This window comes from Chiloscyllium plagiosum, unplaced genomic scaffold (assembly GCF_037043375.1).
Source record: "Chiloscyllium plagiosum isolate Xiang-an unplaced genomic scaffold, Cpla_swu_hap1 HiC_scaffold_17, whole genome shotgun sequence".
NCBI classification, from domain to species: domain Eukaryota; kingdom Metazoa; phylum Chordata; class Chondrichthyes; order Orectolobiformes; family Hemiscylliidae; genus Chiloscyllium; species Chiloscyllium plagiosum.
This window is the reverse complement of record NW_028270155.1, coordinates 43,479,778-43,503,543: the sequence shown is the minus strand read 5'-3', so window position 1 is coordinate 43,503,543 and position 23,766 is coordinate 43,479,778. Positions and strand designations below refer to the sequence as shown.

The following is a 23,766-nucleotide window of genomic DNA, read 5'->3' as shown; positions in this document are numbered from 1 at the left end:
TAGAGCATGCTTGTAAATTACCCACTAAGGCATGAGCTCACAACAAAGTTATGTTACTCTTTCCAGAAATGCAGCAAGTTTTTTTCTTCTCTGCATCACACTTTATAATATCACATTGTTATCTCTTCAGCTTCATTAGTATATTATTTTATATCCCTTCTCCTTATCTATCACACGTTTGTTATATTGGCTTGAGTATCCTTAGCACCTGAATGATGTATGCATTGGTGATTCAGTTAGAAAGTTATGGCAGGATCAGAATAATGAGATTCTCAGTGTAAAAGCAAAACATTTGCATTCCCCACATAAAATGTTAACAACTAGGTGAGAATCACACTAGTGAGCAGCAAGAGACCTATTTGCATACATTATCATTTCATTATCATCTATTCCTACCTGATTTAAATGCAGGTTGCTATTTTCATAAGCAATGAAGACAAACTAGGTAGCCCCAACTCATACCATGAAAGTCAGAGCAGTTACCTGGCGACTGCAGCTTAGTGGCCTTTCCTCTGTGCATCTGTCTTGACCAGCATTCTCCAACATCTACACAGGCATGCTCCTGCAATCTTCATCCATGGAGGTTGGCGTTGACAAAATACCAGCCTCACCACATCAGCATGATATATCTCAACTCATTGATAATATGATTCACCAATTTAAAACTGGAGCATGTGGACCTCCAAATTGGAGCTTACATTGCAATGCTGTTGCCAGGTTGTTTTGCCCAAAGGACTGTGTAGCATTCCCAGGGTGCTTCTCAGGGCTCGGCTTGCCTTCTTAGCATTGATTGATTTTGTAACTATTTGGATACTCCCAGGACTTCTCCTTCCCTTGCTTTGCCTCTTTGCACATTTCGACATCATTCAGAACTTGCAGGTTCACAGTAGTTCTGTCATGCTTTGCCTTCTAGCTTAGACAAAAAAGCCAGGCAGATTATTATGCTTGCCAGCAATGATCAGTCAAAGTATGGATATGTTCTTTTAAGGCACCATGCGGCATCAATGTCACACCTGCATAATGTGCCAAGCAGTCGACACAGTGAATGTGCCTGGAGCAAATGTCTGGCAGTCCAAGGGGAAGGTAGTCATCAGTCAAGTCAAAGAGACTGTAGTCAGTCCAGGGGACACACTCAGGGGGAGTAGGTCAGAGCTTCGATATCACTGTAGTCCAGAGAGTGGATCATGGTCAGTCCTGCAGGTCAAATGCAACCTGCACCTAGGGATTAGCAGTAAGTCAGTTGACGAGCTGCATAGATATCAGTCAGGGGTCTGGTTAGTCATCCGCCAGGCCTGCTGTTCCAATTCAGTCAATGGAGTGAGCCATGGTTAGTCCTGGGGTCCGTTCCCTGAGTGTTGAGGAAAGTTATCACAGCTGCTGCTGTGGTTAGGAGTTCAGAGAAGTTAAGTGTGGAGATTAGGTGCAACATGCTGGGACACAGGGAGACAATAATTGTGGAGAGGGGCAACTCAACATACAATGGTGAGAGATGGTAGAGCATAAGAGGGCATGGGGCACTCCAGGAGGTGGTTGTCATCATTCTGGGTGGGAGACAGCGCATCATGATATTTGCCCTGGGGGTGAAGTGGGGAGATGAAGAGTTAAATAAAAAGGTTGGGTGGGAACGATGGGAAGGCTTAAACATGATTGGATTGACATTTCTGTCCTCTTTGAAAATGTGTTGAATTACCTTTTGAACGTTAGGATTAATCTTGCTTTAACCACCCTTTCAGTCAATGCATTCTGACTGATATCTGATAGCAATGACGATCAATATGGACGGATTCAGAGACATTACTAATGACTATGTTTTAGTCTTTGTAACTGTGGGAATGCTAACTTTTGCTGATACAGAATAAAAACATTACATAGGATGACCAATGAAAACAAAAGCTTTACTTAACAAATAAAATAATCTACACCAGTTACTGTAGAAATAATATGGAGGTGCCGGTGTTTGACTAGGGTGGACAAAGTTCAAAATCACTCAACACCAGGTTATACTCCCAGAGGTTTATTTGGAAGTACAACATTTTGGAGCACTACTCCTTCATCAGGTAGCTAATGGAATAGGATCCTCAGACACAGAATTTATAGCAAAAGATCATTTATAGCAAAAGATCAAAAGATTACACTGATGCAATATATTGAGCAAACCTAGATTGCTGTTAAGTCTTCCACCTTTTAGAATGGATTACAGGTTTTGATTCATTAATATATAAATCTCAGAACTTCTTTCAAGTCACATTCCCAAGATAAGGTTTTATAAAGAAAGGTGACATCTCAGCTCAGACAATGCATTAAAGGTGTGAGGTTAGAGTCTGTATGTAATCCATCACACATAACTCCATCACACTCAGGTACACACTCTATCAAGCACACACACACACACTCTCTCACATGCACGCACACACACACGTAAGTCTATGGGGTGAATTTGCATTTGCAAAATTGTATTTGCAGATACATTCTACTTTGTTCAAAAAGTACACAATCAGTAGGCAGTTAATATTTTTATAATCCATGTGACATTTTATAAATTCCTACTTTGGAAATAGAACCAGTCTGACTCAAGATTGGAATCCCTACGGACTCTAACCTCACACCTTCAATGCATTGTCTGAGCTGAGATATCACCTTTTTTAATAAAACCTTAAGTTATCTCTAGGAATCTGACTTGAAAGAAGTTCTGGGATTTACATATTAATGAATCGAAACCTGCAACCCATTCTAAAAGATGAAAGACTTAACAGCAATCTAGGTTTGTTCAATACATTGCATCAGTGATCTTTTACTATGAATTCTGTGTCCAACTCCATTAGCTACCTGATGAAGGAGCAGCACTCCAAAAGCGTGTACTTCCAAATAAACCTGTTGCACCATAACCTGGTGTCATGTGATTTTTAACTTCATAGAAATAGACTGGGTGGGTTTCTGACACAGATTTTACAATCCTGGTGCTGAAGGTAATGGGGCTCAATCATTGTGAATGAACTGTGTACTAAGTGGAACAGAGCACAATTTCATAGAGTCATAGAGATGTACAGCATGGAAACAGACCCTTCGGTCCAACCCATCCATGCCAACCAGATATCCCAACCCAATCTAGTCCCACTTGCCAGCACCCAGCCCATATCCCTCTAAACCGTTCCTATTCATATACCCATCCAAATGCCTTTTAAATGTTGCAATTTCATTTTATATTCTGAGGTTAGCTCATTATCATTAGTCATGTATGCTTCCCACAAGCTTGAAAATGTCATAGGGAACTTACAGATGGGTGGATGGTGACAGAAAATACAACAAATTACCCTCTATAGTTAGGAAATTTTAAAATATTAGAACTGCTTCATAGAATGGATACACAAAGAGGCCATTCAATCCATCATATCATGGAAGATCTCTCCAAGAACAACTCATCTGGTCCTACTCCCCTGTGTCTTCCCCAAAGCTCTGCAATTCTTTTCCCTTCACATATTTATCCAATTGCCTTTTGAAAGCCACAGTTGACTCAGTCTTCACCAATGCTCCTGATTCTTGTGCAGGAAAATGTAGACTTTTTAGTGCTACAAACATTGTGTACAACTTGCTCTACTCTTATGTGCAATGCTATTGAATCACTCCATGATAACTAGGAAAAGCTTTCGGTAGTTGAATCCCAGTTAAAATATTCCCAGTCACTGCTGTGTGACAATGGAAAATCTACAGAAACACTGAAGCAAAGCTTCACAACTAGCAAAATATATTGTCTATTCACATACACTATTTTCATGGGTCTTCTCCCAAAGTCATACAAGACAATAAGGGAAATTATAACATAGACACATTTAGATACATTTAAGTGCAAGGCTGAAGAAAATGCACCAATTGTGCATCGATACTTTAGCATCCAAGATGTAGCTAGATGAAAAGTTGTAGGCAGAAATAATTAAATATAACCAACTTTCCCAATACAGTTAGTCCAAATGATTAGAATATCTATTCAAATGGTAGTTATGTTATCCGTGTGTTTGGATTCTGGTTATATGTTTTACTGACTGGTAGTTCAATTACGCATGGAAAGAAACAAAATCAAGTTCATTTATAGCAACTGTCAGTTCTGTTAAAACTGAAATCTCCTCTCAATGTTGTTTGAGTAATTCAAAAAGTCTCTAAGCCAGAGAACATCCTACATTCAATGCCCTAGGGTATCCAGTGACTGTATAAAATCACTTGAACCTGCATTTAATGCCATAGTTGGAATAGAATATATAATTGTACCTTAGTCAATGTTCTGAGAATAAATGTTTGATGATTGCTACTGATCTGTGAGACACATGTTTCATTCTCCCGGTGTACTAGAGATCCTAAGACTCTATATTTCCATTATTACAGATTTCATTATTACAATTCCTTTACTGCAGAAATGTTACTCAATTCAGCTACATTATAAATTAGCTGAAAGCAAAGAATATAATTTCACCACACCCAAATTTACTACCATTCAGTTTCACAGTCACGTATTTGCATTTTGTAATCATAAAAAATTCAATTATCAGATACAAGGTTGAATGCAGTAGGAATAAGGATTAATCTGATCTCTAAGCGTTGACATGCAACACTTGCTTTTTACTAAATGAATTGAATTAAATTTATTGTCACGTGTACCGAAGCACAGTGAAAAGCTTTGTCTTGCGAGCAATACAGGCAGATCACAGAGTTAAATAGCATAGATAAGTAAATAATGGCCTAGACAATCTGTAACTCTCATCTTCTTGCCACAAATCAGATGCCTTTCCACACTGCAAAGGGAGAGAATGCAGGCTTTCTTTTTTTTCCAGAAATAATCAATTATCCAGGAACTCATGGACTGTTTTCCAGTGTAGGAGCAAAAGATTTTACACAGAACTGAGACACTGTAGGCGATATGGAATGAAGAAAGATAAACAGGGTCACAAATCATTCAAAAGATTTAATAATCAGATGAAGGAGAATATAATTAATACTAAATTGAAGTGAAATGTCACTGATTAAATTGATGGAGAACCTACTGGGACTGTCTCAATTATATTTTTTCAAACATGAATTGTACATGATCTGAATATTGAAAATCATAACCTTGCAATATATAAAGCTTCATGAAGGTGACAGAGTCAAAAAATGTGCAAAGTTGTATGCAGCTAAAGGACTATTAAATACAGGAAATATTCAATTCCCGTCAGCTGTCAATGGCTTGCAGCATCGTACCTTCCTCATTGAAGGAAATAACCAAAACTATAAAAGGCCCATAAGGATGCTAAAGAATGCTAAAGAGCTTTTATATCTGTGGTTTCATGAATTAATTACAGTTATAAACTTATCTTTGGTGAAGCTTGTAATTTAAACATGTATACGCATCAAATGCATTTCAATGTGTAGCAACTTTAGGTCAGTTAGCTAAACAGGTTATTGGAAAAAATGTTAGATAATATTATAAAGAATGCATTGACAGAATGTTTAGAAATACATAATATGATCAAATGTAGTCAGCATAGCTTTATGAAGTGAAAATCGAGCCTGACAAATTTACTAAAATTCTTTGAGGAGATAACAAAATAAAAACAGATAATGGGGAAAGAGTGGATGTAATATATTTGGATTTTCAGAATGCTTTTGATAAGATACTACCATAGGGCTACTTAATAAGATGAGACGCCATGGTGTTGAAGGTAATACAATTAGCATGTATAGGAGTTTGGTGAACTATTGGAGACAGAGAGTTGGGATGGGGGGGTTGGACATTTTCAGAATGGCAACTTGTAACGAGAGGAGTGCCATAGGAATTAGTGTGAGGCCAGAATTATTTATGAGAGATATTAATTTCTTGGATGAGGAAAATGAATGTATTATAGACAGGCACAAAACTAGGTGGTAAGGCAAATGGTGAGGATGATACGAAGTACCCAAAGAGAGATAATAAACAGGTTAAGTGAGTGGGCAAAAAATGTGGCCGTTGGAAGATGGAAGGTTATGTACTTTGGTAGGAAGAATAGAAGAGTTGAATGTTATTTAAATAGAGAAAGACTGCATAAAGTTCACAACAGAGGAATTTAGGAGTTTTCATACATGAATCACAAAAAGGTAGCATACAGGTTCAATATATAAGGAAAGAAAATGGAAAGTTGACCTTTATTTCAAAGGGAATGGAGTATAAAAGTATGAAGGCTTTACTAAAACAATATTAATCAGACAATCACTGGAATACTGTAAATAGTGTTGGGTCCTTTATCTAAGAAAAGATATACTGACACTGGAGGCAGTCCAGAGAAGTTCCATTAGGCTGATACCAGCTATGGAAGGATTGTCTTACGAGGAGAGGTTTGGTGGATTAGGTCTGCGCTCATTGGAATGTAGAAAAATGAGAGGCAACCTTATTGAAACATAAAAGATTCTTAGAGGATTTAACAGAATAGATGCGGAAACATTATTTCCCCTTGTGGGAGAATCTCGGACCAGAGGGTTTAATCTCAGAATAAAGGGTTGCATATTTAAGATAGTAATAAAGAGGAATTTCTTTTCTCATGGGGTTGTAAATATGTGGAGTTCTTTATCATGGAGGGCTATTGAGGCTAGATCATTAAATATACTCAAGGCAAGGATAGAAAGACTTTAATCAACAAGGAGATCAAGAATTATGGGAAAAAGGCAGGACAGTGGATATGAGAATTATTAGATCAGTGATTATCTCATATAATGGCAGAGCAGACTTGATGCGCTGAATGCCATAATCCTGCATCTCTGTCTTATTATCTTATAGCCTCAGAAATGCTTTATATTTAAAAGAAAATTATACTGTGAAATTGAGCAAAATATGGCACTGTGAGACATGGAAAGGTGCAACATGTTGTGTGGTGGGGAGTGCTGACTGTGTGACTGGGAAAGTTACTGCACCATGAGACAGCAGGGAAGTTATACTATGTATAACTTGGGAAAATACAATGCTTTGTGACTAAGGACTGAGGCTGTTTCCTATCAACATTCTGTCTTGCCAAATGATGATCCGCCTACGATGGTCAACCCAGTGCAAAACATTGCCTGAATTGACTCATTTAGATTTACATTAACAGAAAGATTTATTGTCATATGGATATAAAAATACACTGCAAAGTATTTTTTCACATAAAGTCACAGAGATGTACAGTATGGAAACATACCCTTCGGTCTAACTCATCCATGCCGACTAGATATCCCAACCCAATCTAGTCCCACCTGCCAGCACCTGGCCCATATCCCTCCAAACCCTTCCTATTCATATACCCATCCAGATTCCTTTTAAATGTTGCAATTGCACCAGCCGCCACCACTTCCTCTGGCAGCTCATTCTATACATGAACTACCCTCTGAGTAAAAAGATTGCCGCTTAGGTGTCTTTTATATCTTTCCCCTCTCACCCTAAACCTATGCCCTCTAGTTCTGGACTCCTACACCTCAGTGAAAAGACTTTTTCTATTTAACCTATCTATGCCCCTCATGATTTTATAAACCTCTATAAGGTCCGCCTCAGCCTCCAAAGCTCTAGGGAAAACAGCCCCAGCCTATTCAACCTCTCCCTAAGGCTCAAATCCTCCAACCCTGGCAACATCCTTGTAAATCTTTTCTGAACCCTTTCAAGTTTCACAACATCTTTCCGATAGGAAGGAGACCAGAATTGCACGCAATATTCCAACAGTGGCCTAACTAATTCCTGTACGTACCGCAACTTGACCTCCCAACTCCTGTACTCAATACTCTGACCAATAAAGGAAAGCATACCAAATGCCTTCTTCACTATCCTATCTACCTGCGACTCAATTTTCAAGGAGCTATGAACCTGCACTACAAGGTCTCTTTGTTCAACAACACTCCCTAGGACCTTACCATTAAGTGTATAAGTCCTGCTAAGATTTGCTTTCCCAAAATGCAGCACCTCACATTTATCAAAATTAAACTCCATCTGCCACTTCTCAGCCCATTGGCCCATCTGATCAAGATCCCATTGTAATCTGTGGTAACCTTCTTCGCTGTCCACTACACCTCCAGTTTTGGTGTCATCAGCAAACTTACCAACTATACCTATTATGCTCGGATCCAAATCATTTTTATAAATTATGAAAAGTAGTGGATCCAATACCGAACCTCATGACACTCCACTGGTCACAGACCTCCAGGCTGAAAAACAACCCTCCACCACTACCCTAGGTCTTCTACCTTCGAGCCAGTTCTGAATCCAAATGGTGAGCTCTCCCAGTATCCCATGAAACCTACCTTGCTCACCAGTCTCCCATGGGGAACCTTGTCAAAGGCCTCACTGAAGTCCATACACTTCACATCTACTGCTCTGCCCTCATCAAACCTCTTTGTTAATTCTTCAAAAAACTCAATCAAGTTTGTGAGACATGATTTCCCATGCATAAAGCCATACTGACTACCCCTAATCAGTCTTTGCCTTTCCAAATACATGTACATCCTATCCCTCAGGATTCCCTCCAACAACTTTCCCACCACCGACGTCAGGTTCACTGGTCTATAGTTCCCTGGCTTGTCATTAGCTCCTTTCTTAAACAGTGGCACCACGTTAGCCAACTTCCAGACTTCCCGCACCTCACTGTGACTATCGATGATACAAATATCTCAGCAAGAGGCTCAGCAATCACTTCCCTAGCTTCCTACAGAATTCTCGGGTACACCTGATCAGGTCCTGGGGATTTATCCACTTTTATGTGTTTCAGAACATCCAGCACTTCCTCCTCTGTAATATGGACATTTTTCTAGATATCCCTACATTCTATATCTTCCATGTCCTTTTCCATAGTAAATATTAATGCAAAATATTTGTTTAGTATCTGCCCCATCTCCTGCGGCTCCACACAAAGGCCGCCCTGCTGACCTTTGAGGGGCCCTATTTTCTCCCTAGTTACCATTTTGGTCTTAATGTATTTGTAAAAACCCTTTGGATTCTCCTTAACTCTATTTGCCAAAGCTATCTCATGCCCTCTTTTTGTCCTCTTGATTTCTCTCAAGCATACTTCTACTGCCTTTATACTCTTCTAAGGATTCACTCGATCTATCCTGTCTATACCTGACATACACTTCCTTCCTTTTCTTAACCAAACTCTCAATTTCTTTAGACATCCAGCATTCCCTATACCTACCAGCCTTTCCTTTCACCCTAACAGGAATATACTTTCTCTGGACTCTCGTTATCTCATTTCTGAAGGCTTCCCATTTTCCAGCCGTCTCTTTACTTGCGAACATCTGCGCCCATTCAGCTTTTGAAAGTTCTTTCCTAATACTGTCAAAATTGTCCTTCCTTCAATTTAGAACTTCAACTTTTAGATCTGGTCTATCCTTTTCCATCAAAACATTAAAACTAATAGAATTATGGTCGCTGGCCCCAAAGTGTTCCCCAACTGACACTCAGTCACCTGCCTCGCCTTATTTCCCAAGAGTAGGTCAAGTTTTGCACCTTCTCTAGTAGGTACATGCTGTTGTACATAAAGTGTCACCACACTCCAGTGTTGTCATGAAGTATTGAATATAATGCAGGATTTTACTGTTGTCCAGTTCATCTTTCTCTCTTCTTCTTGTTCCTTCACCACTGCTCCTCCAGTCGCTGTTTGACATCAGCCGAACTCTCTGAAACATCTCCTAGGTATTTGTAGGAGGCTCCAGGATCTCATTTAGAAGCCTCTGTCGTATTTGCTGCAGAAGAATACAGTGGACTGAGTAGCTGTATGAATTATTGGACCCTGTTTTCTTTGGGATCACTCCTTGGTCAGTTGAGCTGTCCATTTCTGTTGATCTTTACCAATACCCCCGTAATCAGTCATTCTCTCGAGATTACATACAGCAGCAACTATCTTCCATTTAACAGTGTTAATGTGCGTTGTCTTCATACCTCATTTGCAGGTGTCCTTGGCAGTGGAGGCATGGAAATCAGAGGATCACAATCCAATAGTCAATTCACCAGAGAGTCTTTGATTTTAGACTGCCATCCATCTAATAATGTGGTTTAACCAGAAACAATTAGCATGTTTGAGGACATCTGAGTTGGTGACTTTGTCTGACCAAGAGAAATCAATAATACATTGAAGATAGTGAAGGCAGAAACTGTTCAAGCTTTTCTCCTGCCTTGCATACATTGTCCAGATCTCACTTCTGCAGAGGGAGGTGCAGTTTTAAGGTGCACCTTTAATAGACCCACAAATTATTGTTCTGCATCAAATTGCTCCTGTGTTCCACACTATGTCACTCAGCTTGAACATGACAGCAATTGTAATGTGCATGTAGCAGCACATGACAGATTGCTGGTGGTTGTGGAGCTTAGATGTGTGAAGCTATCACCAACCATGACAATGAACTGACATTGACAATGCTGACAAATGGCAGCTTGGCAACATCCTGGACCATGATAGTTGTCTTCCCAAGCTTGACGATCAAATCAAACTTTTTACAGATGTGAGAAAATCTAGGTTACTTGCTGCTGAAGATGTTTGTCAGCAGAATGTTACTGCGGCATCGTCAGTGTAAAGCAACTCTTTGAGGTGATCTTGGTACACCTTTGTCTTGCATCTCAGGCATGCAAGGCTGAAGAGCATTCTGTCAGTTCTGGTATATAAATAAACAACCTCTGAAAATGAACTGAAAGCATATAACATTAGCAGGCAGAAGAATATACGAAATAGATGTGATGCCAGACTGTAACCTTGTTTGATGCTATTGTGGGTCTAACAGCATTTCAATGTTGCCTTAGCTGATCTTACCTATAATGTTATCACAGAAAGAGGAAATTACAATGAGCTTTTTGCAGATCAGCCAATTTTCTCCAGTAGCTTAATTAGGCCACCTCAGCTCAGATGGTTAATTGCTTTCGTGTTCACAGCATTTCTCAATGTCAATTGTGGAATCTGTCGGTTCTGCAACTACCCTAGGATTTGAGGTGGATGCATTTAGCCAAGATCTACAAACTGATAGGAACTACAGGGGAAAACACTTTCCTCACAATGCTCAATAGGGACATGCCTCAATAATTGTTGAAATCACTGAGGTCACACTTGTTCCTAGACTGCATCACAAGTTTGTATTATGAATATCCTGGAGCATTGCCCCTGCCTCCAGCAGAGACAGAGGAGTAAGTGCCAATGCTGGTTTCTTGTATTTGAGTTTAGGTGGCATAGGCAAGCAAATCAATACCTTTGCCAAGCTCCTTTACTGTGGGTTCAGAATTGATCTCTTCCATTATGACATTTGGTATGTTGAGCTTCTGGCGTGAACAGAATTGTTGGCCCTTAATTATATCCTGAAATGAACATAGAAATGGCAGAGAGGTTAATCAGCTAGTTTAGTTCTGTTCACAGATATGAAGACACAAATAAATCCATAGGAATGCTAGGGAAACAAGGATCTATTGGGAATGAGGAATTGCAGGAGATTAGTATTAGTTAAAAAAAAGTACAAGAGAAATTCATGGAAATGAAAACTGATAATCCCTGGGGTCTTATAACCTACATGTCAGTGTACTAACAAAGGTGACTGTGGAAATAATTCATGCATTGGTTGGCAAGTTCCAAAATTCAGTAGATTCTGGAAGAATCCCAGTAGATTGAAGGGTCACAATTGAAACCCATTGTTTCAGAAAGGACAAAGGGGGAAAACGAAGAATTACAAACCAATTAGCCGAACATCAGTCGTAGGGAAAATGCTGGAGTCTATTACAAAGGATGTGACATCAGGACATTTAAATAATGCCAACAGAATTACATGAATTTATTAAAGGGAAAAATGTTGATAAATCTTTTGTAGTTTTTGTGGATAAAGCCTGTTGAATAGATAACGAAGAACATATTGATGTAATATAATTGGATTTTCAGAAAGCTTTTGACAAAGCCCCAACTGAAAGGGTAGCGTCCAAAACCATTGCATTGGTGGTGAAATATGAGCATGGATTAGAGAGCAGACAGGATACCTGTTTGTGGATAGTTTTCAGATTTGGAGGCAGTGACAAGTGGGGTTCTAAAGAAGGGTCACTGGACGCGTAACGTTAACTTTGTTTTCTCTGCCAGCAAATGCTGCCAGACCTGGTGAGCTTTCCCAGTAATTTCTGTTTTTGTCTGGTACACTGGTCATTGAAATAAGCATGTAGGTGCAACAAATAGTTTGGCAGGTAGATGAGTAGAGACAGGATTGATTGTGCCTTTATTCACTGCAAATAAAAGCAAAGTACTGTGGATGCTGGAGATCTGAAATCAAAAAAATGGTCATATTGAACTCAAAACATTGATTTTGTTTCTGTCTCTATGGATGCTGCAAGAGCTGCTGAGCTTCTCCACCACTTTCTTATTTTAATTTCTGTACTCACTGCAGTTTCGAAGAATGAGAATGATCACATTGGAACATATAAAATTTTGACAGGGCTGGACAAACTGTATGCAGGGATGGTGCCAGATCAAGGCATCAAGGTCTCAGTACAAGCCATTTTGGACTGAAATGAGAGGGATTTCTTGCACTCAGAGGTTGGCGAACGTGTAGAATTTTCAGAAACAGTAGGTTTTGGAACCCAAGTGGCTGAATATATTTAAGAAAGAAATAGATAGATTTCTAGAGACAAAAGATGTCAAGTGGTATGGGGAAAGATGAGAGGTATGGGGCATTGAGATAGAGAATGAGCCATGATAATGTTGAATGGCAGTGCAAACTCGATGGGCCAATGACAGTCTGCTGCTTCTCCTTTCTGTATTTCTATGGTGACTACGCTCTCCGTTGGGTATAAGGCAAAACACTGTTCAACCTGTTGAATTACATCACACAGCTAGTATGCAATATACCACGAAGAGACACGCTTATGATATCATTACTGCAGCATAGCGTGTGCGCTGATGGTATTAAGATCTTGGCCTCCACCTTACTGGGGCCACTTGAAATATGATGTGCTGAGAGAAGCATGCTACAGTTTTAACAAAATTAATCAATTTTAGCCCAGACTAGCAATGTCTATTATTATACTATATGTCAATACTAGGAGTTGTAATAATTATCGATTGAACCTTTCAGTATGATGTTACCCTTGTCTCATTCTTATGTTGTGGGAACTAACCTAACTGATGCTTCATCAGGTAAAAAGACTCTGCTAAAAGTAAAAAGCCTATCATTGTCTATACTGCAAGTTGAGAGCAGACAGGATCATAACCCATCTCTCTAGCTGAAATAACTGCACAAAGGCCTGAACACTGCCAACAAGTCATCCTTTATTTCCATGTGCTCAGTCCATGGGCTCTGGCCAGTCAGCTCAAAGCTAGTCCCTGGACTGAGGAGACTTTCTGAATCTCTTGTTTATATCTGTCAGCCAGGACTTCTTGGTTAGCCCATTTTAACAACCCCAAAAAAGGATCTCATTGTCATAGAGTCATAGAGATGTACCACATGGAAACAGACCCTTCGGTCCAACCTATCCATGCTGACCAGATATCCCTACCCAATCTTGTCCCACCTGCCAGCACCCAGCCCATATCCCTCCAAACCCTTCCTATTCATATACCCATTCAAATGCCTCTTACATGTTGCAATTGTACCAGCCTCCCCCACTTCTTCTAGCAGCTCGTTCCATACACATACCACCCTCTATGTGAAAAAGTTGCCCCTTAGGTCTCTTTTATATCTTTCCCCTCTCACCCTAAACCTATGCCCTCTAGTTCTGGACTCCCCGACCCCAGGGAAAATACTTTGTCTATTTACCCTATCCTTGCCCCTCATAATTTTGTAAACCTCTATAAGGTCACCCCTCAGCCTCCGACGCTCCAGAGAAAACAGCCCCAGCCTGTTCAGCTTCTCCCTATAGCTCAAATCCTCCAACCCTGGCAACATCCTTGTAAATCTTTTCTGAACCCTTTCAAGTTTCACAACATCTTTCCAATAGGAAGGAGATCAAAATTGCACGCAATATTCCAACAGTGGCCTAACCAATGTCCTGTACAGCCGCAACATGACCTCCCAACTCCTGTACTCAATACTCTGACCAATAAAGGAAAGCATACCAAACGCCTTCTTCACTATCCTATCTACCTGTGACTCCACTTCCAAGGAGCTATGAACCTGCACTCCAAGGTCTCTTTGTTCAGCAACACTCCGTAGGACCTTACCATTAAGTGTATAAGTCCTGCTAAGGTTTGCTTTCCCAAAATGCAGCACCTTGCATTTATCTGAATTAAACTCCATCTGCCACTTTTCAGCCCATTGGCCCATCTGGTCAAGATCCTGTTGTAATCTGAGGTAACCTCTTCGCTGTCCACAACACCTCCAATTTTGGTGTCATCTGCAAACATACTAACTGTACCTCTTATGCTTACATTCAAATCATTTATGTAAATGACAAAAAGTAGAGGACCCAGCACCAATCCTTGTGGCATTCCACTGGTCACATGCTTCCAGTCTGAAAAACAACCCTCCACCACCACCCTCTGTCTTCTACCTTTGAGCCAGTTCTGTATCCAAATGGCTAGTTCTCCCTGTATCCCATGATATCTAACCTTGCTAATCAGTCTCCCATGGGGAACCTTGTCAAACGCAATACTGCAGTCCATATAGATCACATCTACTGCTCTGCCCTCATCAATCCTCTTTGTTACTTCTTCAAAAAACTCAATCAAGTTTGTGAGCCATGATTTCCCATGCACAAAGCCATGTTGACTATCCCTAATCAGTCCTTGCCTTTCCAAATACATGTACATTCTGTCCCTCAGGTTTCCTTCCAACAACTTGCCCACCACCCAGGTCAGACTCACTGATCGACCTGGCCCTGGTTCCAATCACTACACCAATTATTTACTTAAGTTGGTGATAACCTCCTCTGCCTTTGTTTTCAATGAAGCATTTATTTTCTGGTGGAACTATTGGCTTTTGATTCGATTGAATACATCCTGAGACTTCTCTGCTTTGGAGGACATCTAGGTATTCTGGCTATGTTATAACACCTAGCCTTTGGTACTTGTAGCTTATAGATGTGCTGTACCAAATGGTTGAGCATTTTGTTGCCTTTATCTTGGGGATATGTTGCACCTTGTGATTGCTATATGTGACTGAGGAATGCATTGTTCTTTGTGATTGCACTAGCTTAGTACATGCTTATATTTAAAAATTAACAATCAGTCAATTTTGGAACATTGCATTTAACTTCTTCATTAATCTACAGGTATAAAAATGTGATTGAAGTCTGCAGTCTAGAACAGGACTTGGACATACTCCCTTTTGGTGATTTAACTGAAGTAAGAAACTATTTTTAAGTGAGCAATCAAAAGACAAATTGGACATCTGATCAAATATTGTATATGAACATGTTAATGGATATTTTACTTAAACCAAAGATAGGAGAAAGAGGGATCAACCTGTCTGGTGGGCAGAAACAACGAATTAGCATTGCTCGTGCTGTGTATTCAGATCAAGATGTTTATCTGTTGGATGATCCCTTATCAGCTGTGGATGCCCATGTTGGGAAGCACATCTTTGAGCAATGTATCAAAAAAGCACTCCAGAAGAAAACAGTGATTCTTGTCACTCATCAGCTGCAGGTATTGTAATGAAACGTTTACATTTGTCATGGTAGAAGGGAATGAGATTTTGAATTGCAGGTTTACCATCAAATGTATACAAGCTGTGAAAATTTGGCTCACATTCTCTCAGACTACACCAGAAATATGACGTTATTGGTGATGAGAAAGCAAATACAAAGACAGAAAGCACAGGAAACACTCTACAGGTCCATTCAGTGAACTGTGTTTCAAACAAGGACACATGTTGTTTCTGGGAAATATTAGACATGAACCATATAAGAGCAAATAAAATAAAGACTAAAGGCAAAGGAAAAAGACAAAAACACACACAGGTTATTAGAATAATCTGAAAGTACATGTGAACCAGTGAAGTTTAAAAAGAAAGGAACCATTTAACAATGAGATAATAGAAACCACCATGGTAAAAGGGTCCACTAATTTTCATCATGTATATAAACGATTTGGATGTGAGCATAATAGGTATAGTTAGTAAGTTTGCAGATGACACCAAAATTGGAGGTGTAGTGGACAGCGAAGAAGATTATCTCAGATTACAACAGGATCTTGATCAGATGGGCTAATGGGCTAAGAAGTGGCAGATGAAGTTTAATTCAGATAAATGTGAGGTGTTGCATTTTGGGAAAGCAAATCTTAGCAGGACTTATACACTTAATGGTAAGGTCCTAGGGAGTGTTGCTGAACAAAGAGACCTTGGAGTGCAGGTTCATAGCTCTTTGGAAGTGGAGTCACAAGTAGATAGGATAGTGAAGAAGGTGTTTGGTATTCTTTCCTTTATTGGTCAGAGTATTGAGTACAGGAGTTGGGAGGTCATGTTGAGGCTGTACAGGACATTCGTTAGGCCACTGTTGGAATATTGCAAAAGATGTTGTGAAACTTGAAAGGTTTCAATCACTGCCTATCATCAAAAGTGAGGTGCTGCATTTTAGGAAAGCAAATTTTAGCAGGACTTATATACTGAATGGTAAGGTCCTAGGGAAATGTTGCTGGTCAGAGTATTGAATACAGGAGTTGGGAGGTCATGTTGCAGCTGTACAGTACATTGGTTAGGCCACTATTGGAATATTGTGAAAGACGTTGTGAAACTTGAAAGGTTTCAGAAAAGGTTGCCAGGGTTGAAGGATTTGAGTTGAATAGGCTAGGGCTGTTTTCCCTGGAGCATCAGAGGCTGAGGGGTGACATTATAGAGGTTTACAACATCATGAGAGGCATGGATAGGATAAATAGAAAAAGTCTTTTCACTGGGGCGGTGGAGTCCAGAACTAGAGGGCATGGGTTTAGGGTGAGAGGGGAAAGATATAAAAGAGACCTAAGCAGCAATCTTTTCACACAGAGGGTGGAATGAGCTGGCAGAGGAAGTGGTGGAGGCTGGTACAATTACAACATTTAAAAGGCATCTGGATGGGTATATGAATAAGAAGGGTTTGGAGGGATATGGGCCGGGTGCTGGCAGGTGGGACTAGATTGGGTTGGGATATCTGGTCGGAATGGACGAGTTGGACCGAAGGGCTCATTTCCATGCTGTACATCTGTATGACTCCATGACTCTATGATAAACCAAAAAAAAATTGTATGTGAGACAGACAGGGTGAGTAGCTCCAACCAAAAGAGAAAATGCTGGAAAATCTCAGCAGGTCTGGCAGCATCTGTAAGGAGAGAAAAGAGCTGACGTTTCGAGTCTAACTGAGCTGAAGGATGAAGATAGGTAAGAAGGGAACCAGAAAAATTCAGCTTCGAGTGGCCTAACAACTTGTTTTAAAAAAAAGGTCACCACCAACAGTGCAGAATACCTCCTGGGTACTGTGTTCCAATGGAAATGAAATCAATTAATTTGACAGCAAATGTGAACATTTTTAGCCTTCATGCAATCCTCTGTTGCATTTAAAGTGGTTCATGTTTTTGGAACTACTGTGCATGCTTTTGTACTTTTTTCAATCACTGCCTATCATCAAAAGTGAGGTGCTGCATTTTAGGAAAGCAAATTTTTGCAGGACTTATATACTTAATGATAAGGTCCTAGGGAAGTGTTGCTGAACAAAGAGACCTTGGAGTGCAGGTTCCTAGCTCCTTGAAAGTGGAGTCATGGGTTGATAGGATAGTGAAGAAGGCGTTTAGTATGTTTTCCTTTATTAATTGGAGGTCATGTTACAGCCGTATAGGACATTGGTTTGGCCACTGTTGGAATATTGTGTGCATGTTGTGAAACATGAAAGGGTTCAGAAAAGATTTACAAGGATGTAGCCAGGGTTGGAGGATTTGAGCTATAGGGAGAGGTTGAATAGGCTAGGGCTGTTCTCCCTGGAGCGTCAGAGGCTGAGGGGTGATCTTATAGAGGTTTATAAAATGATGAGGGGCATGAGTAAGAAAAATAGACAAAGTCTCTTCCCTGGGGTAGGGGAGTCCAGAACTAGAGGGCATAGGTTTAGGGGGAGAGGGGTAAAATATAAAAGAGATCTAAGGGGCAACTTTTTCACACAGAGAGTGGTACGTGTATGGAACGAGCTGCCAGAGGAAGTGGTAGAGGCTGGTACAATTGCAACATTTAAGAGGCATTTGGATGGGTATATGAATAGGAAGGGTTTGGAGGGATATGGGCCTAGATTGGGTTGGGATATCTGGTCGGCGTAAACAAGTTGGACCGAAGGGTCTGTTTCTGTGCTGTACTTCTCTATGATTCTAAAAGGAATCTGACACTACTAAAATAGCCCATGTTCCTTTGTGGATTCTCCTTATCTCAGCAAGCTTAGGGATGAGTTTGATTTCCTCAGAAACACACTGGTAGGCGAAAGGACCAACAAACATACTTTGGAAAAGTCCAAATAAACAATCTTTGCTATTTTTTCTTAACCTGAGAGTTAGTCCTTGAAGTTTGCCATCCCCTCAATTTCACTCATAATCTTCGTGTACCACATAGCCTGCTCTGCATTTTACTTTGAAAATTACAACTGCCATGAACATCGATATCACTCAGATAATATCTGTCAGGTCAGTTCATGTGTTGAGCGTCTGGGTGCTGCAGCATTTATGTTTTGTGTCTTGGCAGTGGTGGATTCCTCTTGGTGACAGAAGTCAGTAATGCCATGTACAAACTGCCTAATGCAGGAAACCAGGTTGGGTCTCCCACAATATCTGAATGGTCCAGCACCTAAGTGGTACCATCATCAAAGAGATTCCGTCTATGTAGACATAATTGACAACTCAAAAAGTAAATAACAGTGACTCCAGCTGGTATGATGAAGGAGTACAATGATCAAATAATGATCATAACTTAAAATTATTTAACTACTGAATGCTGGTTAAATATGCCTGCATTGAAAATTGTCAACTTTCTCTTGGCAGGGATACTTTTCCAGAAATGTAAAATTCAATAAAATGATGTCGCACAAACAGGATCCTTTTAAATATGGGCAGACTCCAACATTTCCAGCACCAGCAATGAATTCTGCTTTGTCGCACAGTTTGAATTGTTCATGCTGCATTTCAGAATATATGAAGCAGCTTCTTTTCATCTTATCACCCTGCAATATTATCTGGCATTTATAGAAGGCGTACAGGCTTACATAATGCATAAGCATCGGTATTATAAGAACTGTATTAATACGCAAATCTAATTTTTTTTGTTATCTTCAGTATTTAGAACATTGTGATGAAATCCTTCTATTAGAGGATGGCAAAATTAAAGAAAAAGGAAAACATGAATTATTGATGAATGAGAATGGGCACTATGCCAGTCTGATCAACAATTATCAAATGAACCAACCAAATGTAAGAAAATCACAGAATATTTACTTATAATGTTTTTATGACTTGTCATATACCTTGTAAAAGTTGAACTTGGTTTCAAAGTTAGTACCCACTTTGTTACAACAAGCACAGCCATTGCTCAGCTCGCAATCTTCTTACTTCTAAGTTACATAGTTCTGGATTAAAGTGTAATTTCAAAGTTTCAATGGATAAATCAAAACTGACAATGCTGCATGTAGTGTCCTTTGGTAAAGATGTTATATTGGGGACCCATTTGCCTATATGGGTGGATGTAAATGTCCCATAACATTATTTCAAAGAACAGTATGGAAGTTATCGTTAGCGTCCTGGACAATATTCATCCCTCAATCAAGATTACAGAAACAGATTATTTGGTCATTATGACATTGTTTTCTGTGAGGGTGTTCTGTGCACAAATTGGTTGCATGTTTTTGACATTATAACAATGAAATTTTCAACTGAGTACTTTGCTAGCTGTAAAGTATTTGAAATGTCAGGTGGCTATGAAAAGCGCTATATAAATGCAAGTTTTTTTAATCTTTTATGTTACTTATCACTCACAAGGTAATACAGATTTCCATTGAAATGAAAGTTATGTTTGTAAATTAGAAATATTAATTAAGAGAGAATCTTTATTGAGATTAACTGAAAACAAAACAAGATACAAGCAAAATCAGCAATTTAAAAGTCAGGGAGAGGAAACATCAGCTTCTCTCTGAATTTTATGCTGTTGTGTTAATATTTAGGTCACTGAAGAAATTCTTGCACTCACAGGGCTTTAATTATTCAGCTAGCTTCAAGTAGGATAATTGGTCCTTTGCTTTTTAAGAGTTATGTTGCAGTCACGACTCATTAATCCAACTCATATTAATTTGACAACCTCATTTTAAGTAGAACATTATCTTGATAAGACACGCAAACCTTAATTCAGCGAACAAGGTTATTATTCTAACATTAACCTGGCAGTTTGGAAATGTGAATATCTAAAAGCTAGCTAAAGATCTGGTTAAGAATGATTGAACATTATATAAATAACCGTAGACAAAGATGATCAAATACTCTATGTAACACAGTTAGCTCCTCGGTGCTGTGATCATGATAACATCATGTATAAAATGTATCTGACAGGTTTTGAGTCGAGAAAATATAAGCAATGTAGATGCTGCAGAATTTTCAAGATTGAGGGAGGGCTTTTAGTGCATGTTTCCTCCATTGATTGAATAGATGTGGCAGAATCCATTAAAAGGCAGTTAGTGATCAGTGGAAAAAATATGCTAACTGGACTAAGTTGTCCTTTCCAATAGCATACTTTATTTCAAAAGATATTGGTATTTATAATAAAATCAAATGTCAGAAATACTAAGTAGGTAGGGCAACATTCGATAGCCAGCATTTTCATAAAACTGAAAGGTCAATGACCTGAAGCATTAACTCCTTTTATAACCACACGTACACACTTACTTTCTTTTTGTTTAACCACTTCACCGATATCAATTTCATTTTTCTGATCAATACATATTTTTTAAGCTCCAACTCTTCATCCCTATAGGATTCACCAATTGTGAAGTGGTGCTGGCAAAGTGCTCTAGTCAGAAAATCAGAGGCCCAAGGCCCTTAATTTCTTTCCACTTAAATTAATAAACAGGGTCTCCATCTCTCGGTGTCCTACTCAGAGCTAGCAAGAACATTAATCTGTGCTGAGAGTGTTCAAATCATAGAGTCAGAGAGATGTGCAGAACAGAAACAGACCCTTTGGTCCAACCAAAGTTGACCAGATATCCCAAACTAATCTAGTCCCATTTGCCAGCACTTGACCCATATCCCTCTAAATCCTTCCTATTCATATAAACATCCAGATGCCTTTTTATATTGCAATTGTACCAATCTACAACACTTCCTCTGTCAGCTCATTCCATGCACGCACAATCCTCTGCATGAAAAAGTTGCCCCTTAGGATCCTTTTAAATCTTTCCCCTCTCACCCTGAACCTATGCCCTCTTTCTGGAGTCCCCCACCCCAGGATAAAGACCTTGTCTATTTACCCAATCCATGCCCCTCATGATTTCATAAAACTCTATAGGGTCACTCCTCAGCCTGTGATGCTACAGGGAAAATAGCCCCAGCCTATTCAGCTTCTCCCTTTAGACCAAACGCTCCAACCCTGGCAATATCTTTGTAAATCTTTTCTGAACTCTTTCAACTTTCACAGCATCCATCTAATAGGAAGCCTTCAATATTAATTATTTGCTTCTTCACTGATGTAGCTCACTGTTTGCTATTGTACTTTCTACCATCATGCTCTGCAGTGTAAATAATATTTTCATTATACTACAGAATGTAATCACTTACCAAATTAAATTACACTTGTGATTTCTTCTATGTGATAGTATTATTGTGTTCATAAAGCATAGGCCTAAAATTTCACTAGATGTAAAAATCTTAACTCAATGTCCTCACCCATGATTATTATTTCCAATTAAATACTGACCTTAATTGTGAAATGAAAGTATGTGCTTGCATATGTTTTTGCTTGCAAATGAAAATTCATTAAAAATAATGAGCTAATGATTATTTAACTTTTCCAACAGTGGAGTGCAGGCAAGTTAGACACTGCTTTACACTTCAGGAAGAATAAAGTTGTCCACTATTCCAGGAATGAGGATGGATTGAAGAGGATAGGACACTTCTTGAAGAGAAGATGGCTAAGAGGAGAATTGATAGTAGTTTTCAAGATAATGATGGGGCTGGATAGACTATTACAGTCTAGGGAAAAACTATTACAGTCATCGAAGCTTTAAAAACAAGAGGACACAGACTTAAAGTGACTTGCAAAAGAAGCCAATGTGATTTGAGAAAGAAACTTTTTCCCACAATGAATGGTTCAGGTCTGGAATGCGTTACCTGGAATTATGGTGAATGCAGGTTCAATTGAGACATTCAAGTGGGCATTTGGTGATTATTCAAATAGAAACAACATTCAAGGGATGGGAAGAAGGCAGGAAAATGGGACTGAGCAATGATGCTCTTTTGGAGAGCTTCTGTAGATACAATGGGCCAAATGGCCTCACTGTCCCATAACTCTCTGTGACTGATAATATCAGATGGCTGGGATGGTAATGAATATTTATGGTATCATAATTAATACAGAAGAGGTTCTGTGGTAAGGAGTGCTGACCCATCAATTACTTAATACCAACAGTTTAACTCGTCATTGGGAAACTGTATTTCTGCTTTCTGCCCAATTAAATAACCCTTTCCTTCTAAAAGTTTTGGGTAGACCAGGAAAATTCTACCCATTGTAACTACTGTAAACTGTAAATTATTAATTCTTCACCTTTTTGTTTTAACATAGTGCCAATTTGTATCCACACATTTAATATGTACTGAAAAGGAATTATTTAGTTACATCTTTTCCTCAATATAATTTGAAAACTGAATACTTTGATAGCTTTTTCTCAATCCCACCCTCCAAAATGTGTTATTATTATATTACATTTTATTTAATCTTAAATATAGATTGTGAAAGTAAACTTTCAACCAAAGGTTGCAAGTTAACTTTTCTCCCTCATTTCAGTATAATGCGATAACGATCTTAGTCACACAAAGCTTCTATTCAAAAGCTGAAAATGTGTTGCTGGAAAAGCGCAGCAGGTCAGGCAGCATCCAAGGAGCAGGAGAATCGACGTTTCGGGCATGAACCCTTCTTCAGGAAGGGCTTCTTCAGGAAGCCCTTCTATTCAATACAAAAGCAATGAAAACTAACCAAAGCTTCTAAAGTGATACATCATAAGTCTGTCCAAAAAACTGTGCCTTTCTTGCAAACCTTTCTATTTATGTACAGCAGATTAGCAAAGAGATCAACTAAGTGAAACAAAGACAATGATTAGAGAAAACGGACACAAATCTTAAGTGGCTGTAGTACACAAATATCATTCATATATTAACAGAACATAGCTTAATTTAGGTCACTAGAGTGATATGGATCCATAAATCTACCTGCAAGCAGAACTGGTCAATTCCTGCCATCTAAGTCAAGATGGATTCATCATGATTAAATATTGCAGAGATCGCTACAAGTAGTTAGCCATTCACAATAGACCATGAGCAATTCTGTTAGAGGGAAACAAGTGCATGAGGGATACTGATCAGCATTAAGCATGGGTCAAGATCTTCCATAGGATAAGAATTAGTAGAATAATGGGGCTCTTAATTTAAAGGTAAAACTATATACATATAATGTTCATTTGGGAGACAATGACTTCTGCTGCTGTATACTGGATTTAGAGTCATGGAACCACTATACCACATCCTATGTTGAGGTGGTAATGATTGACAACAGTTTAAAAGATGCCTTCTTAGAGGTACATGTACATCATATCACACCAACCTCTGCAAAGAATCCTGGTAGAGTGTACTATATATGCTATGTCGGTTTACAGTTCAA

At 39.2% G+C, this 23,766-nt stretch overlaps 1 protein-coding gene across 3 annotated transcripts in view; it reads left to right on the top strand.

The window, feature by feature from the left end:
• The window catches only part of abcc12 (ATP binding cassette subfamily C member 12), a 122,036-nt gene that overhangs the window by 50,611 nt on the left and 47,659 nt on the right, over positions 1–23,766 (top strand). For all 3 annotated transcript variants that reach the window (XM_043706923.2, XM_043706921.2, XM_087995882.1), the window contains 3 exons: positions 15,182–15,254; positions 15,354–15,557; positions 19,188–19,322. In XM_043706923.2, coding sequence (XP_043562858.2) covers positions 15,182–15,254; positions 15,354–15,557; positions 19,188–19,322 — 412 coding nt within the window. The remainder of the gene's footprint in view (positions 1–15,181; positions 15,255–15,353; positions 15,558–19,187; positions 19,323–23,766) is intronic.